Source organism: Elephantulus edwardii, unplaced genomic scaffold (genome assembly GCF_000299155.1).
Source record: "Elephantulus edwardii isolate Elephantulus edwardi_28Jun2011 unplaced genomic scaffold, EleEdw1.0 scaffold00226, whole genome shotgun sequence".
In the NCBI taxonomy this organism is placed as follows: Eukaryota; Metazoa; Chordata; class Mammalia; order Macroscelidea; family Macroscelididae; genus Elephantulus; species Elephantulus edwardii.
In genome coordinates this window covers 96204-116127 of record NW_006399976.1, presented here as the reverse complement: position 1 = coordinate 116127, position 19924 = coordinate 96204, and the positions used below count along the sequence as shown (strand labels likewise).

At 48.9% G+C, this 19924-nt stretch overlaps 1 protein-coding gene and 1 pseudogene across 1 annotated transcript; one reads left to right on the top strand and one right to left on the bottom strand.

Annotated features, from left to right (window-relative positions):
• Positions 1-3000: 3000 nt before the first annotated feature.
• LOC102856811 lies at positions 3001-6323 on the bottom strand (annotated as a pseudogene).
• Positions 6043-19560, top strand: CCDC124 (coiled-coil domain containing 124). Its single transcript, XM_006898256.1, has 5 exons — positions 6043-6069; positions 11364-11533; positions 18387-18576; positions 19138-19252; positions 19330-19560. Exons 2-5 carry the CDS (start codon positions 11375-11377, stop codon positions 19535-19537), a joined length of 672 nt encoding a protein of 223 aa, XP_006898318.1. The 5' UTR covers positions 6043-6069; positions 11364-11374; the 3' UTR covers positions 19538-19560.
• Positions 19561-19924: the final 364 nt, after the last annotated feature.

Below are 19924 nucleotides of genomic sequence, written 5' to 3'. Positions count from 1 at the left end.
CCTCTATGAGGTGGATTGATTCAGTGACTGGGGTAATCGGGATGGGTGTATTGGAGACAGTGCGATTGACACAGGACAGAGCAGAGTTTAGGGCTGTTGTACATTGGGTTGCTATGAGTTGCAAGCAACTCGACGGCACATGACAACAACAACAACAGCAGTATTCCTACGTTCTCTTTGAATGACTATTTCTTGGACTATTACTCTTTAGGAGCTCCTAATTATCTAGTTTTTCATCTCCTTGGTGTGTCTTTTTGGTTATATTTGATCATCTATTTATGCATAGGTGAGGGCTCCTAAACTTGCTCTAATTTTTTTCTTCGTTGATATTTATAGTTTTAAGTTTTATACTGATGTCTTTGATCCATCTTGAGTTAGATTTTTTTAACATGGTGTGAAGGATGGATTTTGTGTTTTCTAAAATAGACATCTAGGTTTGCCAACACCATTTGTTAAAAGGGCTATCTTTTCCCCACTTAATGGATTTAATCTCTTTTTCAAAAATCAGCTGTTCTTAAGGGAATGGATTTATTTCTGGGTTCTCAATTTGATCCCCTTGGTCTATATATCTGTCCCTGTACTAGTACCAAGCTGATTACCATAACTTTATAGTCGGCATTGAGATCAGGAAGGACCGCAGACCTTCTGGTTAGCAGTCCAGAGCTAACATACTCTTCCTTCCCCATAGCCAGGCTCAGTGTAGACTCTTTGCTTTACTAAGGCTCACTGTTCCAGTCACTAAGTCAACCCATCTCTTTGAGGGTTTCCCTCTTTGTAACTGACTCTCTACTTTTCCAAGCATGACGTCCTTCTCCAGTGACTAGACCCTCCTGAGAATATGTTCTAAATACACAAGGAGAAGTCCCACCATGGTTCATTTTAAAGAGCACTCTGTCTGAACTTCTTCCAAGACAGATTTGCTTGTTCTTTTGGCAGGCCAAGCAATATATTCAATATTATTAGTCAACCTCACAATTCAAAGGCATCAGTTCTTCTTTAGTCTTCCTTATTTCTTGCCCAACTTTTATATGCATAAGAAACAACTGAAAATATCACGGCTTGGATCAGGTACACCTTAGGCTTTTCTTTTCCCCCTTCTTTGTGGTACTTTTCTTTTTCTACCTGGGACATAAACAGCGTGAACACAGGTCTGAAAAACTGTTTACTTTCGTGCTCAACCAGATGATTTTGAGAACAATCTTTCAGCAGTCCTGATTGACCTGAACCCCAGCCTCCTGGGAATCTTCTCTGAGAAATCTGACTGATTCAGTCAGATTACAGGCCTGTACGGTGACCAATAACACCAGCAAGGAACACTGTCCTTGGAACAACCACACATATGTGACCAAAGGGCAGCATTTGTTCAAGGGATCAAGCTCAGAAGATAGAAAGGAGTAGAATAGGGAGTTCTGGTGGCCTAGTGGCAAGAAAGTGCACTGTGATCCCCGAGGTGTGTGGTTCAAATCCACCAGATTCCCTGCTGGAAAAGGAGGGACAATCTCCTCCTGTACCAGTCAGATACTATTTGAGGGTACACACACAAAAAATAATAAAATAATTTAAAAAAAAGAAAGGGGCAGAATAAATGGATCAAAGAAAACAAGACTCAGAGAAAGGAAGTGGGAAGAGTGCTATTACAATGCAGGGATTATAATCAATGCCATAAAACAAATCAGCCTTTGCCTGCCTGTCCCAGAAAAGCACATTCTTCATACAGCTTTAAACCCTAATGGAACTTTCTCCATGCTCTTGTCTGTGAGATTTAGGGAGTGCCTGGCCCAGCCTAGATCAGAGCTGTGTGTGGCTGTGAGCCTTCTTGATAAAGCCTGTCCCTTCTGCCTGCTTAAGCGTTGTGCAAAAAAATGACAAACCATCTACATGTTGTTGTTGTTGTTATGTGCCGTTGAGTCGTTTGCGACTCATAGCGACCCTATGTACAACAGCCCTAAACCCTGCCCTATCCTGTGCCAATCTCATTGCCTCTGCACACCCATCCCGATTACCCCAGTCACTGAATCAATCCACCTCAGAGAGGGTCTTCCCCTCCTGTGCTGTCCCTCCACTCTGCCCAGCATGATGTCCCTCTCCAAAGACCTGTCTCTCCTTACAACATGTCCAAAGTATGTCAGGCAAAGCCCCAGAATCCTTTCCTCCAAGGAGCAGCCTGGTTTAACCCTCTCTAGGATGAATCTATTTGTTTTCTTGGCAGTCCATGGACATTCAGTACTCTTCTCCAGCACCACAGCTCAAAGGCGTCAATTCTCCTTCTATCCTCCCTAGTCATTGTCCAACTCTCTGATGCATAACAAGTGATTGCAAAAACCATGGCCTGTATCAGGTGCACCTTAGTCTCCAGAGAGACACCGTTGCTCTTGAGTACTTTAGAGAGGTCCCTAACCGCAGACTTTCCCATCGCAATATGTTTTTTTATTTCCTGGCTACTGGTGCCAAGAGTGTTGACTGTGGAGCTGAGCAAACTGAAGCTGTGAACAATCTCAATCTCTTTACCATCCATCCTGATGCTACCGATTGGTCTAGTGGTGAGAATTTTTGTCTTCTTGACATTGAGCCTCAGTCCATATTGAAGGCTGCAGTCCTTGACCCTCTGCAGTAAGTGCATATACTCACCTCTAATTCATGGTCCATTTTTATAAAATTGTTGAACTTTTTAAAAAATAATATTTCATAACCTGTGAAAATGATACAAAATTCAGATTTTTTGTGTCAATAATGTTTTATTAGAACACACATACACACACACAAAACCCAACTGCCCTGAAACATTCTAGGAAACGGGAACATAGAGGGGCAGGTGGGCACTGAGAGAAAGGGTGTGGAGAGTCCAGAAACTTCCCCTGAGGGACTTTTGGTCCCAGCCTACAACCCAAAGGTGCTCTGGGCACATGGAGCAGGACCATGCAGTCAGACTGTGGCAGTAAGGTCAGAAAGACCAGTCTCAATGGCAGCTGATGCCGAGGATGAGTTTATTGGCTTCCGGTCTCATGCTTTCTGTTGTTGCTTGATGAAGTTGATCAGCCCATTGGTGGAAAAACCATGAGAAGTCACTGGGTTAGTGCCCGTAAGTTCCAGTTCAGTTTTATTAGCCAGCTTCTTGCCCAGCTCCACTCCCCACTGGTTGAAGACATTGGCATCCCAGATGACTCTCTGAATGAAAATCGTATGCTCATACATGGCAACCAAGACTCCAAGAATGAACAGCGTAAGCTTGGTAGACACAATGGAATTGGCTGGGTGATTTCCTTAAAACATATTGTATGGCTACAACTTTTCCATTTCCTCCGGACTCTTTCCTGTGGCCTGGAGCTCCTTCTGGTCTCTTCTGCTGTCTGCTCCTTCTTCAGGGCCTTAGTGTGGGCTAAGAAGTTGGCCAGAAGGATCTTGTGATGTAACACCTTCTTAATAGGGTGCTGGGTCTGAGCTGGGATAAGGAAGTCACATGGTGTCGTCCTGGTGCCTTGGTGGATAAGCTGGTAGAAGGTGTGCTTGGCCGTTGGTCCCTGGCTCTCCCCACAAGATGGGGGCCATCTGGTGATCCACATGGACGCCGGATTTGGTAATCCATTTCTCATTGGATTCATGTCACCCTGCTGGAAGTAGGCAGCAAAGTGGTCACAGGGCAGTATAGTCTCACAGTCAAAGCAGCTGATGTACAAGATCCCCAGGAGAGCCAGCAGAACAGAGGTGTTCTTCTCCCGGGGTGCACCTTGGAAGTGCTGGTCCATCCAGTGTGTCCCCAACAGCAGCTGCTCAAAGTTGTCAAAGCCTATGTGCAGGGCAATGTAGAGTCCAATACTGGTACTTTACTGTTTAAAGTAACTTTTTCTCTTTACAACTTTAAAGAGTCTCATGGCACCATATTGGCCCATTGCAATACATCTTTTGATTTTTCTGTTACTTCCATGGGCTTTGATTGTGGATTCTTTTCTCTTATTTAATGATATTTATTAGCTCATTTGTGAAAATTTTTATTTTGAGGTGCACTCCGTCCAGAAAGGTCTTTTAGGTTCATTATTAAATTCTTTTAAGTTTTCTTTGTTTTCTGGAAGCAAGATTGCATCATTTGCATATCACAGGTTGCTAATGAGTCTTCCTCCAATCTGGACATCACATTCTTCTTCATATCTTTTCCGCTGCTGTTTTTACTAGGTGCTGTTGGATCTGAACCCTGCCTTATCGTGTTTTGTCCTCACCATTTCTGACATACTGGAACCTATTACATATGTCCTTCTCTAAGAACCGGCCCCTCCTAAAAACATAACCAAACTATGTGAGACAAAGTTCCACCATCCTTGCCTCCAAAAAGCACCCTAGTTGCACTATCTCCAAGACAGACTTGTTTGTTCTTTTGCTAATCCACGGGCTATTCAGTACTCTTGCCCAACACCAGAACTCAAAGACATTGATTCTTCTTCTGCCATCTTTATTCACTGTCCAATTTTGAGATGCAGAATAAGTGACTGAAAAGATCATGGCTTGAACCAGGTTCACCTTAGTCTATAAGCTGACATCATTTCTCCACAGCACCTTGGAAAGTTCCCTGACAACAGATTTTCCCAATGCAGCACAGTGATGAGGATTTTTGTTTTCTTGATGTTGAGATGTAATCTATATTGAAGGCTTTAGTCCTTGATCTTCTGCAACAAACACTTCACGGTTTCCTCATTTTCAGCAGGCAAGTTTAGTTTGTGTTTTCTGCACAATAATAGTCAGTACTCTTGAAGGCTATTATTATGTACCCTTGAGTTGGAACCAAGTCATAGCTAACCCTCCAGTGGGCTTTCAGAGGCAGTGAATCACATGGGAGGAGATTCTCATCTTTCTCCCACAGAGCAGTTTGTGGATTCGAACTGGGTACTTTTGGATTGGCAATGCAATTCCTTACCATTAAGTCACTAGATTGGAATGGAGTTGCACTATAAAGGTACAAGGTTCGAATCCACCAGTCATTCCTCAAAGAGAAAGATGGGTAAACTTCCGCAAGCCACTGCCTCTGAAAACCCATCGGAGGGTCAGTTCTGACTGGGTTCCAACTCAGTGGTACACAACAACAAAAAGCCACCTGATCTTTTGAAGGCTGTAGTACTCTCATTTTTAAAGAAGTGAAACGTAGGCCTCAGTAATTACAGAAGACATAAAAGTGTAGGTGCTAAGAGGAAGCTGTCACTCAAATGTAATGGTTTAGGAAAGTCATTCAGGTGAAAGGACCAGCAGGAGTAGTAAATACAAGGTATTGAGCCATAGTGGCACATTTTGCTGGTACATTCAATTACTGGCCACTCTGAGCATGTTTTCCCATTTGGACAGAGCAGAGGATATTAATTTTCCCTACTCTTTCCCTCCACTTCTCCCCATCACACCATGAGACTGGGAAACCGATTTTATTTTAAATTTTTATTTATTCTACTTTTATTAAGGGTTTTCTTTGCTGTGATCCCCCCTTTTTCTACTAGTTTTATTTACAGAATTCGAATACATTGTTTTCAAGAACAAATTCAATTTCCCTCAAACCGCCCCCCCATAAAATTGAACCGGCAAACTGATTTTAAACACAACGCGAAAAGCTATTGTGCTAACATTCCTAGTGGAAGAATAGATGCTTCCCCAAGCGATGCTGGCTGTGCCTTCCAGCGCGGACCACGCGCCTCTGCCGCGCCCTGGCGGCCAGGCGACTTCAGGCTGAGGCCGCCGGACCACGTGTGAAGTCGTGGCCACCATATTTCATTCAGGCAATGGCCATCTTCGTAAAGCCATTACATAGTCTGTAGATTCCACTTGGCTCTTCTGATCCTTCAAGATCCCTATAAGCTAATCTTAATCGGATGTTGGATCTGAGAGTTTACCAAAATATATACTTATTGAAAGATTAAAAACAGATAAAGGTAAAGAGATAACAACCCTAGTTTAGACGGGAGTAGGAGGAACTTCCTTTACCAATATGGCGACAGCGTGTTAACGTCATCATCGCGCGCAGTACAAAACTGGGCAGCCGGCGCGCTAGTCCCGCGGTGACGTTACGGAGACGCGACCTGCCGGCGCTGAGAGAAGGAGGTAGGAGCGGCCGCGGCGCAGGCGGAGCCGGGGCATGGGGGGCGGGGGGCGGGCCCGTGACAGCGGCCAGACCCACGAACCCCCTTCCCTGGGTGAGTGGTGGCGGGGTGCTCGGAGATGGGGGTGCTTCCGGCGCCCAGTCCTGACGCCTCCCAAGGAAGCTGTGCCCATTTTTTGGAACGAGTGACTGAGACCCAGAGCAACAGCGAGGTGTTCGAGGCCTCGGCGTACCGCCCCTGCCCCTGAGTGAGCATCTTTGTTCACTGGTGGAAGGTGGCGGGGCGGGGGGTGTCGAGCTAGGCTGGGACAACCCCCAGCTTCTTGCAATGCGTGCAGTGATGGGAGGGGCGGGGCAGCCCAGAAAGGGTAGCATTGAGGATTTCTTCGGAGAGACGGCGTTGAGTTTCATTCTTCCCCCCCCCCCTTCACCGTCACGCCCAGTCGGCCATCTGGGCGATTCAGCCCCTAAATATCGGTTGGACCACTCCTTGATTTCCGCAAATCCATCCATCACCACCCCCGGGGACACTTGTCTGATCTCCCTAACTGGGTCTTCTAGCTCCTGTTTCCTCCAAGCTATGCATCGCGCTGGAATGCAGATTCACTTTTTCTCAGCTTGCCTCTTCTCCTAAGGCTCCTCCAGAAAACCCTTTGAGTCCTTAGGTCAGCACCCCACCCTTCTCCATTCACGCCTTAGTAATTTCTCCTTCCCCTGTCGTCCTACCTGCCCTGCAGTCTCAGCTAGCCTGAAATCTGTCCTAGTTATTTCTTTCCTCTGTGGCCAACGTAGGTGCGCAGTACAAGTTTGTTGAATACAGTGTGTATGTGTGAGAGAGAATGTGAATGTTTGGCATACAGATAAGAAAGAATGAGGGTATTCGGGCGTGAAGAGTAGAAGGCCTGTCAGCCTGGGCAGATGGAGATAAGAGAACTTGGCTAGTAGGGCAGTGCCTACTAGGTCCGTAAGGTTTTCAAGGAGGCGAGGGTGGGAAAGCATGTATCAAAGGAGAACATAGAAATCTGGAGCAGGAGGAGGATGGGAAGGGCAGGGAGGAGCTATGTTTGGACATAACAGTGTGTGAGGTATTGCATATTGAGGGAACTCTATTCACAAACACTTCATTCCTTAGTTAAAAATGTGTCTTGAGCTCCTGTTCTGCAGGGCTCAAGACCACAGCTGTGATAAAGCAGGCCTGTCCCTGTCGTCAAAGACCTCACAGCTTTGTCAAAGAGAAGTCTATGGTCAGGGAGAGAGTTAAAGAGGTCTCCGAAGAGTCCCCGGGGATGAGGGCCCCTGAGCCAAGTCCTGAAGTTTAAATAGGCATTTACAAGATTTTAGAAGTAAACCAGTTGCCCTTGATTTGGTTTCTACCTCATGGCGGCAGCCCCTTGTCTGGCAAAGTAGAATAACTGTGTAGGGTTTTCAAAGCTGTGATTTTTCTGAAGCAGATCAGCAGTCTTTCTTCCCAGACACCCCTGAGCAGGTTAGTAGCCAAGCACCATTTGTACCATCCAAGGACTTCTTGCATGCCATTAAATCAAAGCCAGCTTATAGCCCACGGTCCAGTGGGTTTTCAGAGACAGGCAGTCAGTCACATGGGGGAGGCCGCCCATTCTTCTCCCACAGAGCAGCTGGTAGATTCATACTATGTGCTTTTGGATTCATAGCTCAATAAAAAGGGAGCAAAAAGTATCCGCATCCAGACAGAGGGCACAGAAGTTGCAGAAGTTCTCGGGAGATCCTGCTTGGTGAGTTTGAAGGAGGCTAACGTGGCTGCTTGAGAGTTGAGAAGGGGAGATAGAGGGAGGAGAAGCCAGTGTTTTCTGTTGGGTGCATCCTGGGCACTTTGCTTGAGGGAGCCAGGGAACAGGTAGGACCAGTTCAGAATTGAGCTAATATATCCTGATCCCTAAAACAGCTCCTACTCCCTAACAAGGGAAGGGATTTGAATTGTGCCCATATCTCAAATGAAGAAACAGACCTCAGGAAGTACCTTAGCCATGACCACAGAGCCAGTCTGCCAGGTCCACACTAACCTTCCCTGTTTCTCCCCTCTTTGCCTATTAAACTTCCCCTGCAGTCTCAGTGGCAGGTGGCGGGGAGGGCGCATAATCACCCCTCCACATGGAGTAAGGTCCCCAGTGATCTCAGCCTCTGTCTGATTTGATGTTCTCGGAGGTGCCAGCTGCCTTATAAAACATGGAATTGGAGCCTGGCAGTCTGGGTTTGAGTTCAAATTCCAGCCCTTGCATTAACCACTATCTGACCTGGGACATGTTGGTGACCCTCTCTGAGCTTCAGATTCCTTACCTCTGAAATGGGGTAAAAGTTTCAAAGCTACTGAGGAATATAGTGGTTTAGTGTGAGGCTGGCACAGCGCATCGGTTCAAATTTCAGTTATGTCTGTGCAGCCAGTCCTGTCTGATCCCAGAACTTTCCACCCCCTCGTTATACTAATTTTTCCAATATTTGCCCTAGCCCAATCTCAGTGCCTGCCAGAGTCTAGGGTGTTGCTTTACCAGTTGCTGTCAAATCAGCACTGACTCAGAGAGACCCTATGTGTGTTGGGGTTGAAATGAGCATCATAGGGTCTTCAGGGGCTGATTTTTCGGAAGAAGATTGTGGGGTTTAATTCTGAGACACCTCTGGGGAGACTCATGTTAACTATTTGGACCAGCTTATGGGATCGTAAGCCAAACACCAAGCTATTTCCTACTGAGTCAGTTCTTACTGAGTAGAACTGCCCCAGGGGGGTTTCAGGACAGATTTAAAAGCAGATTGCCAATCCTGGCTTCTGAGGCATCTCTGGGTGGGTTCGAACTGCCACCCTGTAGATTAACCAAATACTTAGTGGAGGCACCTTGAAACCACTTAAATCAGAATGTGTCTAAGGCTTGTTTAAAGCTATCTCTTAGCTTCCTGTTACCCTGAGAATAGATTACTGTTCTCTTCCCTAGCCCACTAAACCCTGTGCTGTCAGCTGTTGTCCCCTTCCCCCTCCACCTCTGCTCTCTCACACACCCCTGTCTCAGTAGCAGGCAAACACATAAGTCTTAGAAAAGGTGCAACCAGAGTGCTTCTTGTAGGCAGGAATGTTGAAGCTTCACCTCTCATACTTTGGATTTGTTGCTAGGAGAGGGTGTTCCTTAGAGAAGGATATTATGCTTGGAAGGGTGGAGGGTCAGCAAAAGAGAGGAAAACCCCCAATGAGGTGGCTTTACATGGTGATTGCAGCAGGGGTCTCAAGTGTGTCAGAGATGATATGGGTGGCACTGGATAGGGTAGAAATCAGGTCTGTTCTTAGAAACGCCGTAGATCATACTCAACTCAAGGGCATCTAACAACAACATGAGGCCTTTGCACATGTGGCCCCTCCACTCCCACCTTCTCAGACTTGATCATGAGAATGAACTGAGACATAAGAAGCACTACACCTGCATAGGCACCTGCCTCAAACATATCAGAGTTTCTGATGGGACTCGCTGGAGGCCATCTGGTGGTTCTAGGCGAGCATAGCTTCCCCTTCATTCTCAGTATTGGGGGGGGGGGGGCTCTGTCTTCAAGTTCAGTAAGTGACTGGGCTGCAGGGGCAGAGGAGGAGAACCCAGAGGGAGGAGTATCTCCCCACATGGAAGAAAACTGAAGTTCAGGAAACTGATGGCACTTGTCCCAGGTCGCTGAGCCGTTCCAGAGGGAATGCCCTTAATTTCTCAGCTGAATGAGCACCCCCTATCACCTCAGAAGTGAGTCCCCAGACTCCCCTTGCTAGCCTCAGTGTCCCCACTTTGCAGTGGTAGTAAGGCAGTTACCTGTACAGTGTCAGGGGAGACTTGATCATTTTGGTTAGAGCGCTTGGCGGGCCAGCAGCAAGATGGGGGTTATGTCTGTCTCGTCTCCCCAGAGCTCAGCAGAGACCTGGCTTAAGCCCAAACATGACAGGTTTCCATAGACTGTTGCCTTTCCTAGTGTGGTGAGCCCAGGCTGGCCCTTAGAAGCCACTCATGGCGACACGGCCTCAGCTGTAGGTCTGGAGACAGAAATCTCATAGGTCCCAAAATGGGAGAGTGAGAATTTAGTCCAGGCCCCACACAGACGTGGACATGAATTTCTGTCTTTTCACAACCACCGTACGGTGGGAACAACCCAGATGGCCACTAGCAGGTGAAGTAATGAACACTGTAGTCTATCCCCACACTGACTGTGACGCAGCCATACAAAGAGTGAGACTCTGAGACACCTTGCAGGGTGGGGAACCTTGAAAACAAGGCCCAGGGAGAGAACTGGCCACACTGGACCACTCAGTGCCTGAGTCCACGTACAGGAACAGTCCAGAATAGGCAGAGCCACAGAGATAGGACAGAGTTGCCAGGGGCTGGGAGAGGAAGGGTGATGCATGACCGAGGGGAGGATGAGAATGTTCTGGAAGTGATGGATGGGGCAGTGTCCACCAGTTGCTAAAGTGACACAAAGTCACTGAATTACATTTGGAAGGAGTGACTTTCCTATAACAGAAAATACCTTGATAAATCAGTGAAAAGAGAAAGAGAAGGTACCCAACTACCCACTGCTGCCTCTTCTAATCAGGGATATACCAGATGGCCCCAGGTAAATAGGCTCCTAAAAGTCACCTTTACTGCATTGTTAGAGACTCCAAATTATTGCCTCTTTAAACTTTTTTCTGAAACCATCTCTGGACGCCCTTCAATTAAATAAAATATTGGCTTGTAAAATAAGCAATTATAAAAAACCTTCAGCTCCTAGCTATCAAGTCAGAAGTGATGCATGGTGACCATCCATTGGTTTTCTGGGGCTGTCAGTCACACGGGAGGAGGCTACCCACCTTTCTCCTGAGCCTGGTGGATGAACACTGGTGTAGTCTGCAGTGTAAGCGCTTATTGCCCATAAATATTTAAACTAGCATCCATTTGAGGTCAGCTGGTCAACGTTTGCCTCTAAGCAGATGAAGAGGTAGGGAAGAGAAAGAGAGGGAAGCTAGATTAATGGAAACAAAACAAACAGAATGGAAATAGAGAACCTTAACAATGTGAAAAGCAACAAGAGTCACTGAGCTATATGGAGAAATATTGGGGGGATTAAGGGTGAGGAAGAGATGGAATGTTAAGAGACAGGGAGAAGAGATTGAGAAAGGGAGAGGGAACACCAAGACTGAAGTTCTCACTTTCTGTCCTTCCGGGTCCCAGGAGGATCTTAATCCTAGACAGCAGTGCCCAGGCTGAGGGTACCGTGAGCACGTGTCCCAGCCCCTGCTCACCACGCCCCCTCCTGCCCGTAGCTTGCCGAGGGATGCCCAAGAAGTTCCAGGGCGAGAACACCAAGGCGGCAGCAGCCCGGGCACGGAAGGCGGAAGCCAAGGCAGCAGCCGATGCCAGGAAGCAGAAAGAACTGGAGGATGCGTACTGGAAGGACGAGGACAAACACGTCATGAGGAAGGAGCAGCGTAAGGTGGGTAGCTCTGGAGTCCCGAACGCCTGCAGGTGCCCAGCTGGCAGAGCTGAAGGGGCATCAGATATGGGGTGAGTCCCAGAGGGAGTTCTGGGCAGCCGAGGCAGTGTGTGCAAAGCGCCTGGGGTGAAGGTAGCCTGTTTGGGGTCACTGGTTGCAGCAGAGCCACCACCCTTTTGTGGGCTCCTTTCTGTCAACACCAGGTCAGGCTAGAAGATGACTGGGTGGTTCTTCCTTCAGAGAATCTTGGGCTGTGTCTGGAGACATTTGTGATTATCACAGCAGGGCATCAGATGGGACCAGAGACACTGTTCAACACCCTAAAGTGCATAGGTCAGCCGCACTACAGCAGAGAATGTCCCAGACCGAAGGTCAGTGTGGCTAAGGGCTGTCAGCTCACTGCCTTCAAGTCAGACCTGACTCATATTTGAGCATCCAACAAGTTTTCAGGGTCTGTAAATCACACAGGAGGAGCTTGCCCATCTTTCTCCTGTAGAGCAGCTGGTGGATTTGAACTGCCGGCCTCTGGGTTGGCAGTGCAACTCCTTACTCACTAGGCCACAGAACTTCCTCACGCGGCCATAGATTCCCCCTTCACCGATCCTCTGGCCCTGACCCAAGGCTTCTCTGGTTGTTCACAGACACACGCTGACTCTAAGAGGGCAGGCCTGTCTGTTTGCCCCCAGAGAACTGTGCTCAGCACCCCGCTGCTCTGGACTTGATCCCATCTCAGGATGAACTCATGAGGGTCAGAATAGAACCATGCTCTGTGATTTTCAGGGACTGGCTTGTGGTTCCTTTCTTCTGAGATGCCTCAGGGGAAACTTGAACTGCCAGACTTTGGTGACCAGCTGAGCAGGTCAACCCTTGCCCTCCACCCAGGACTCCAATCTGGCATGGTAAATCAAAACCAAACCCTTGCCTGATGCCATGACGTTAACGCCATGTGTTACATACACAGTAGAACTAAACTCCATAGGGGTTTCTTGATCTCCAGGTAGAGAAAGTGGTTGGTGGTTTGAACCCACCCAGCATTGTCAAGAAAGAAAGGCCTGGCACTCTGCTTCTGTCAGGAGAACTCTGAGGAACAGTTGCGCTCGCCAACACGGGCCACTGTGAGTTGGAGTCTACTTGACTGATGGCAGTGGGCTTAATTGATTCCCTTGATAGAAAATTGCCAGGCTCTATTTGAATGCCCCTGGGCAGACATGAACTGCCAACCTTTCGGGTAGCAGCCCATTCACTGTTGCTTCCACTCAGAGACTCCTGCCAGGCACAGCAAAGATCAAACCCAGCCCTCTGCAGTTGAGTCACTTTGCATTCACAGTAACCTTTCAGGACAGGAGAGCTGCCTCATAGACTTTTCTACAAATGTAAGTCTTTACAGAGGCAGACTGCTACATCTCTCTCACAGAGCAGCTGGGGCCTTTGAACCACTGACCTTTTGGCTCACAGTCGGGCACTTTAACCACTGAACCTCCAGGGCTCCTTGCCAGACACATAAACTTTAAAATCCAAACCCACCGCCACTGAATCACTCCTGACTCAAGGACCCTACAGGACAGAGTAGAACTCTCCACAGGGGTTTCGTGGTTGTAAATCTTTGTAGAAGCAGAGTCAGCAGATGGATTTGAACAGCCAGGCCTTCCCGTCAGCAGCGGAGTGCTGGAGCATTACCAACTCTTGTATTAAAACCCACTGCCCTGCCGTTGACGTCAGCTCATGGTGTCCCAGCAGGACAGAGTAAAATTGTCCCTCAGGTTTCCAAGTCAGTAAATCTTAACAGAAGCAGACTGTCACATCTTTCACCTCCAGAAGGTCAGCACCTTACATATACAGAATGCAAACTTACTGCTGTTGAGTCCGAACTGCTTCCTAGCTCATCCTCCACTGGACTCCCAGACTGTAAATATCACAAGAGGAGATCCCATCTTTCTCCTGAGGAGCCGCTGGTGGATTCAGGCTGCCAAAAAGGGACCTAGGAGGGAGCTCTGGTGGCCTCGTGGCAAGAAGCTGCACTTTAATCCTGAAGGTGCGCTGTTCAAATCCACCAAATTCTCTACTGGAGAAGGAGGAGCAATCTCCTCCTGTGCCAGTCAGATCTGATTCAGTGGTACACGACAAGCGGGAGGAAGGGACCAAGAAAGGGTTAGCAGTGTAGTTCCCTGTGGGCTAGGCCATCAGAGCTCCCCAGATTATACATCACTCTCACTGCACCAAGTTGGAACCAACTCACAGCTGGTCCTCCAGCTAGTTTTCAAAGGCTGTAAATCGCAAGAGGAGATTACCCATCGTTCTCCCATAGAGAGGCTGGTCGATTCAAGCTACCCACCTTCAGGATGGCGCCACCCACCAGGCCACCAGAGCTCCCTAGTTTATCCATGTTGTTCCTGTTCATTGCTGTCTAGTTGGAGCGAACTGCTAGCTGACCCTCCAGAGGGTTTTCAGAGGCTATCAGTCACATGGAAGGAGGTAGTAGGTGCTTCATTGTTATCTGGGGAGTGATTTGGGGCTTGCCAGTCAATGGCATCATCGATCTGTTTTTAGCCCTGACCGCAGCTCTGGATTCCCTTGGACTCGCTGGATATCCCTGGGCAGAGCCAAGGAAACAGCAGATGTTTTCCACTGGGAATCTGATAAAAGCTGCAGAACCAGACTGTCATCTCACTGTCTGCAGTAGACTATCCTTTGTCCTCTCCCCACTTCTATCCACATATCCCTCGCATCAGGTTCTTAGAGATCCTAAACTTGTTCTTTGTAAAAATTTGACCATGTTTGGTTTTTTTTTTAAATCAAAATTGTTTGAACCCAGGTGTCTCAGAGTAGAGCTGAACCTCAGATGTCTTTCTTGGCTGGAATCTGTAGGGAAACAGCCAGGTACATACCATTTACGCCATGCAGGGACTATGACACTGTTGTTAAGAAGCCCAGGCTGTGCAGTCAGCTGCTAACCAGAAGGTCAGTGGTGTGAACCTGCGGGCCTCCCCAGGAGAGAAAGTTGTGACCCTCTGCTTCTATACTGATTTACATACAGCCTCGGAAACCCCGTGGGCAGTGCTGTGCTGTCTCTGTAAGTTGGAATAAACTCAGCTGCAGTGGTTTTGGCATTTTGGTTTTGTAGGTGGTTAGATGCTGTCAATGACCCAGTGACACCATGTCCTCGAGGAGAACTGCTCCGTAAGGTTTTCTTGGCTGATTTTGTTGTTAGGTGCCATGAGGTCGAGTACAACCCATTGTGACCCTATCAACAACAGATATGAACCCTGTCCTATCCTGTGCCATCCTCATACTTCCTGACACACTAGAACCCATTGTAGCAGTCACTGTGTCAGTCCACCTGGTCAAGGGTCTTCCTCTTCTTCATAGACCCTCCACGCTTCCCAACATCATGTCCCTCTCTAGTTATGTTTTGGCTGTTGTTGTTGTTATATGTGGTCGAGTCACCTGCGACTCATAGCGACCCTATTATGTACAGCAGCTCTGAAGCCTGCCCTGACCTGAGCCAGTCTCACTGACTCCAACACACCACCCCCCATTGCCTCAGTCACTGTATCAATCCATCTCATCTGGGGTTTTCTTCTCGTGTGCTGTCCCTCCACCCTTCCAAGCATGATGTCCTTCTCCAAGGACTGGTCTCTCTTGGCCACGTTCCCAAAGTATGTGAGATGGAGCTTCAAAATCTTAGCTTCCAAGGAGAAACTTGGCCTCACCCTCTTCAAGACAGAACTATTTGTTTTCTTGGCAGTCCATGGTATGTTCAAGATTCTTCTCCAGTACCACAACTCAAAAGCATCAGTTCTTTTTCTGTCATCCTTAGTGACCCTATGACTAACAGATCTGAACCCTGTCCTATCTTGTGCCATCCTCACATTTCCTGACACATTAGAGCCCACTGCGACAGTCACCACGTCAGTCCACCTAGTCAAGGGTTTTCCTCTCCTTCGCCAACCCCATCCAAGCATCACATCCTTCTCTAATGATGTCTTGGCTATTAGCTGTTTAAATATTTCCTATTTTGTTATTGAAAATAGACACAACAAAACATTCACCAGTTCTCTAATAATTCCTACCTGTACAGTTCACTGGCCTTGATTATATTCAAGGGACCCAATCATTCTCATTCCCCCTTTTTCCAAATTGTTATTCTGTTAACATGAACGCATCACCTCTACTTTTTCAAGGTACTGTTATCTGACCCCTATAGGTGGTTCTTAAAGGAGCAGAGCACAATACACAAAGCAAACACTCCACTAGTTCAACTATGCTGTTTGATTTTCAGGGGAAAAGTTCCATTTTAAGATGTATAGATTATCTCTGGGTAGTAGTTACAGGAGTTCATTCACCTTAGTGACTCCAGCAAGCCTAGATTCCATGAGAATTTGAAATTCCTTTCAAACTATCTCCCCTTTTGATCAGAACTCTCCTGTAGAATCGTTAATCAAGATGTTTAGTATAGGGGAGCTCTGGTGGCCTAGTGGCAAGGAGCTGCAGCTACAATCCCAGAGGCGCACGGTTCAAATCCACCAGATGCTCTGCTGGGAAAGGAGGGACTATCTCCTCCTGTATCAGTCAGATCTGATTTGACGGTACACTCACACAAAAATAATAAAATAAAATAAATTAAAAAAAAGATGTTTAGTATAGAAGCCTTTCTTCTGCAAAGTCTCTGGGTGGGCTTGAATTTCCAGCTACAGTTAGCAGTTGAATGTATAACCACTGCACCAAGAGGGATACTTTTTAACACTTCAGGACAGAAGAAAACTCAAAAGGTAAAGCAAAGTCTGCCAAAGGTCAGAGAGATAGGGGAGACCTTTGGTCCCAGGAAAGTGGCTCAGGGCAAGGGCTTCTCATGGCCTGTGTCTTGTGTGTCAGGGTCATCTCATCCTCTGGATGAGGAACTCTGACACAGATCAGGAAGTGGGAGCCCATGCCAGGGGGCTGTGTGATTTGTCCAGAAGGGCAGCAGCCAGAGCCAGGCCTGCCTCCATGTTTGTTTGGATTGACCCACAGACAGTTAACTAACTTTGCTATAGCTACTTCTATACATCCTGGGCGTAGACCAGTTAGCTTGTGTCTTGTCTTCTCAACTGGTCAGAGCCAGGAAGAACCGTTAACAGTCTTGGCTTTTGTCTGATCGGCCCCCAACTCTTGGAACCCTGTGACCCATCTCCTGACTTTGAACCCCTTGACTCAGCACCGTTCTTGAATGTCTGGTAAATGGACTCAAGACATCCCACATTGTGGCCAGCACCTCTTGCTCAGATGTGCAGGGTTCTGCATTGGGCTGTCACTGGTTCTTTTCCATCACGCAGTTTTTTGTGGCTCCCCTTCCTGCCTCCCAGCAGGATGGGCACACAAGGACTGCAGTCCCCCGCCTCTCTGAAGCATACTCAGTCCCTTGTGTTTTCCTTACATGAGAACCACGGGGGAAAATTATATTAGAGTCATATTAATATGTTTATCTTAATGAGAGGGGAGAAAAGAATCCTGTGCTTGTTCCAGAACATACACGGAGACTGTCCACCCAGGAATCCACTCGCCCACACAGGACCCGAAGCCCCTTCTCATCAGTGCTGCACCTTGAAGCTACGCCCTTGGCAAAATGCAGCCCCACAGCTCGATTTCTCCTGGCCAGCCTGGGAGTCATCCCACGGTCACTGGCGGTCAGCCCTCCGTCGACATTTCATCTTCGTTCAGTTCCCATTAAGCAGCTCAGTGATAAGCACCTGGCTGCCAGCTCCCAGGTTTCCGGCTCAATTATGCATAAGGCTCCTTCGGGATAGTTCAGGAATATTCCGTCACGTACACTCATCCTTTAACCATCCCTAGATGCTGCCAGTGGTTAATTGCCTTCTTTCAGAAACTGGGAGTGTCTCTCCTGTTTTCGGTTTTAATTTTGCTGAGTGTCAGAGTGTAAATGCGTGTGGAAGATGAAGTCATGTGGAAGGGTTAGGAATAAAAGGCCCTGGTCAGGCACGGCTCTCTGGAGACAAATGCTGTGACCGTGTGGCACGTGTCTTTCCAGAGTGAGCGGAGCCTCCTGGCGTGAATTAGTTCATTCATTCAGCCACTTGGTCGCCCCGATCCCGCAGGTGGGACGAGGAGTACAGCTGCCCTGGGACCATGCGCGTCCCACTTCCCAGAGCTCGCTGCCCTGCTGTGTGCTTAACCCAGTGGTAGGAGGGCCTCCTGCCCAGGATACAAACAGACCAGCTACACAGGTGTTTCTGTCCTGTTAAATCCAGTGCATAGTGACGAGTAGAACAAGAACCATGGGATTTTCCTGGCTCAAATCTTTGAGTCCCTGAGTAACACAGAGAGTTAACTACCTCACTACTGGCCAAAAGGTTGGTGGTTCAAACCCGCCAAGAGGCACCTGGGAAAAAAGGCCTAGCAATCTGTTTTTGAGATGTCATATCCAAGAAAACCCCATGACACACATGTCACATGAGTTGGAGAAAACTTGGTGGGTATGGTTTATGTGTGTCTGGAGAAGCAAGAGCATATCATGGGGGCCTTATGGGTTTGGGGGCCCCTCTCTAGGATCTGCTGGTCAAGGGCAACCTCAAGCTTGCCCCTCCTTTCTCCCCAAGGATGATCTGTAAATGCAACTCCAGCCATAACAGCCTCCCCAGTTCCTTTGCTGTGACAGCTGGTTCCCACCCCAGGGCCTTTGCACCTGCCATTCCCACTGCCCAATATCTCAGCCAGCTCTTCCCTCTCCTTCATGTCTCAGCCTAGTGTCCCCTCTCTGAGATGTTTCCTTCTAGTTGTTGTACTTGTTCTTGAGCTCAGATTTGGGGAAGGGGGGATAAAGGCCAGCCCATCATGACAGCCCATCTCCCCGCCTCAGGAGGAGAAGGAGAAGCGGCGCCTGGAGCAGCTGGAGCGCAAAAAGGAGACGCAGCGGCTGCTGGAGGAGGAGGACTCAAAGCTCAAGGGTGGCAAGACCTCTCGGGTGGCTGCACCCAGCAAGGTCACCCGTGCCCAGATCGAGGAGACCCTGCGCCGAGACCTCCAGCACCGGGAGGCTCCAGAGCCAGGTAGGCCTGGGGCCAGTGTGCCCACAGGGCCAGTGTGTCCACTGGGGCTGCCCTTTGATCACTAAAAGGTTGAACTACAGCACCCTGACCCAGTCCAAAGCCAACAGGCCTCCCTGGTGGAAGCAAGGGGCGTGTCTCCTGCAGCCTCGCTCACAGCACAGACCCTCAGCTTGTTCCCCTCGGGGTCATGGGAAGGTTAATAGGAAGCCAAAAGGCAGAGAGCGGAGGCACATGTTGGCACTTCCTGTGTGAAGGCTCTTTGGGAGAGAGAGAGCAGGACCTGTGGGGGGTGATCTCACTCAGCTCATTTTCCTCCCGTCGTTCTCCCTGGGCCTCTTCTCCACCACCCCTGCCTTCTCTTCGTCTCCTCCGTTTCTGTGTGCGTCTCTGCCTTCAACACTCTGTGAATCTCTGTGTATCACTGTCTCTGTGCCTGTCTTATCTCTGTGGATCTGGTCCTTTCTCTGTCCCTGTCTCTGCATGTCTCTTTCTCTGTGTTAATGCCTGTCTTTGCATCTCTGTGTATCCCTCAATCTCTGCTACTCTCACTCTGGCCTCCAGCTGAGAAGGCCGGGAGCCACCTGGAGGTGCCACTGGAGGAGAACGTGAACCGTCGCGTGCTGGAGGAGGGCAGCGTGGAGGCGCGCACCGTGGAGGATGCCATCGCCGTGCTCAGGTGAGGAGCTTAGGTAAGGTGGGGGCTCCCTGGACCCTGCCTGCGCCCTGGGTCCCCTGACACCAGTGTCCCCACAGCGTGGCTGAGGAGGCGGCTGACCGACATCCCGAGCGGCGCATGCGAGCAGCCTTCACGGCCTTCGAGGCAGTAAATCTCCCAAGACTCAAGCTAGAGAACCCCAACATGCGGCTGTCACAGCTGAAGCAGCTGCTCAAGAAGCAATGGATGCGCTCTCCTGACAACCCCATGAACCAGCGGGCCTTGCCCTTCAATGCCCCGAAGTGAGGGACCCAACCCTGGACTGGGGGCTGCACACAGCCAGCGAAGAGCACTACTGGGACATGGGGGACAGGAGAAGCCAGGCCCCTGCACAGGCCTGGAGCTCTGTGACCTCACACCCCTCCTCCCTGGACGGTCCCGGCTCATAGCAACTCAAGCGCAAGTATAGGGCCCTGGGCTGGCCTCCCAATAAAGGCAGGTCTTTGTGGTTGTGATGAGAGTGGTGTGGACTCAGCTGGGGGTTGGCGAGTGAGGGGCTAGGATGGTGGGTGGGTGGGTGGACAAAGAAGACCTGGGAGCTGGTGGGCAGGTGGGTAGGACTGAATGCAGGAGTAGCTAAAGGAGACGCTGCCGAACGTAGTAAAGACACTGGGACCACCGCCTGGAAAGGAC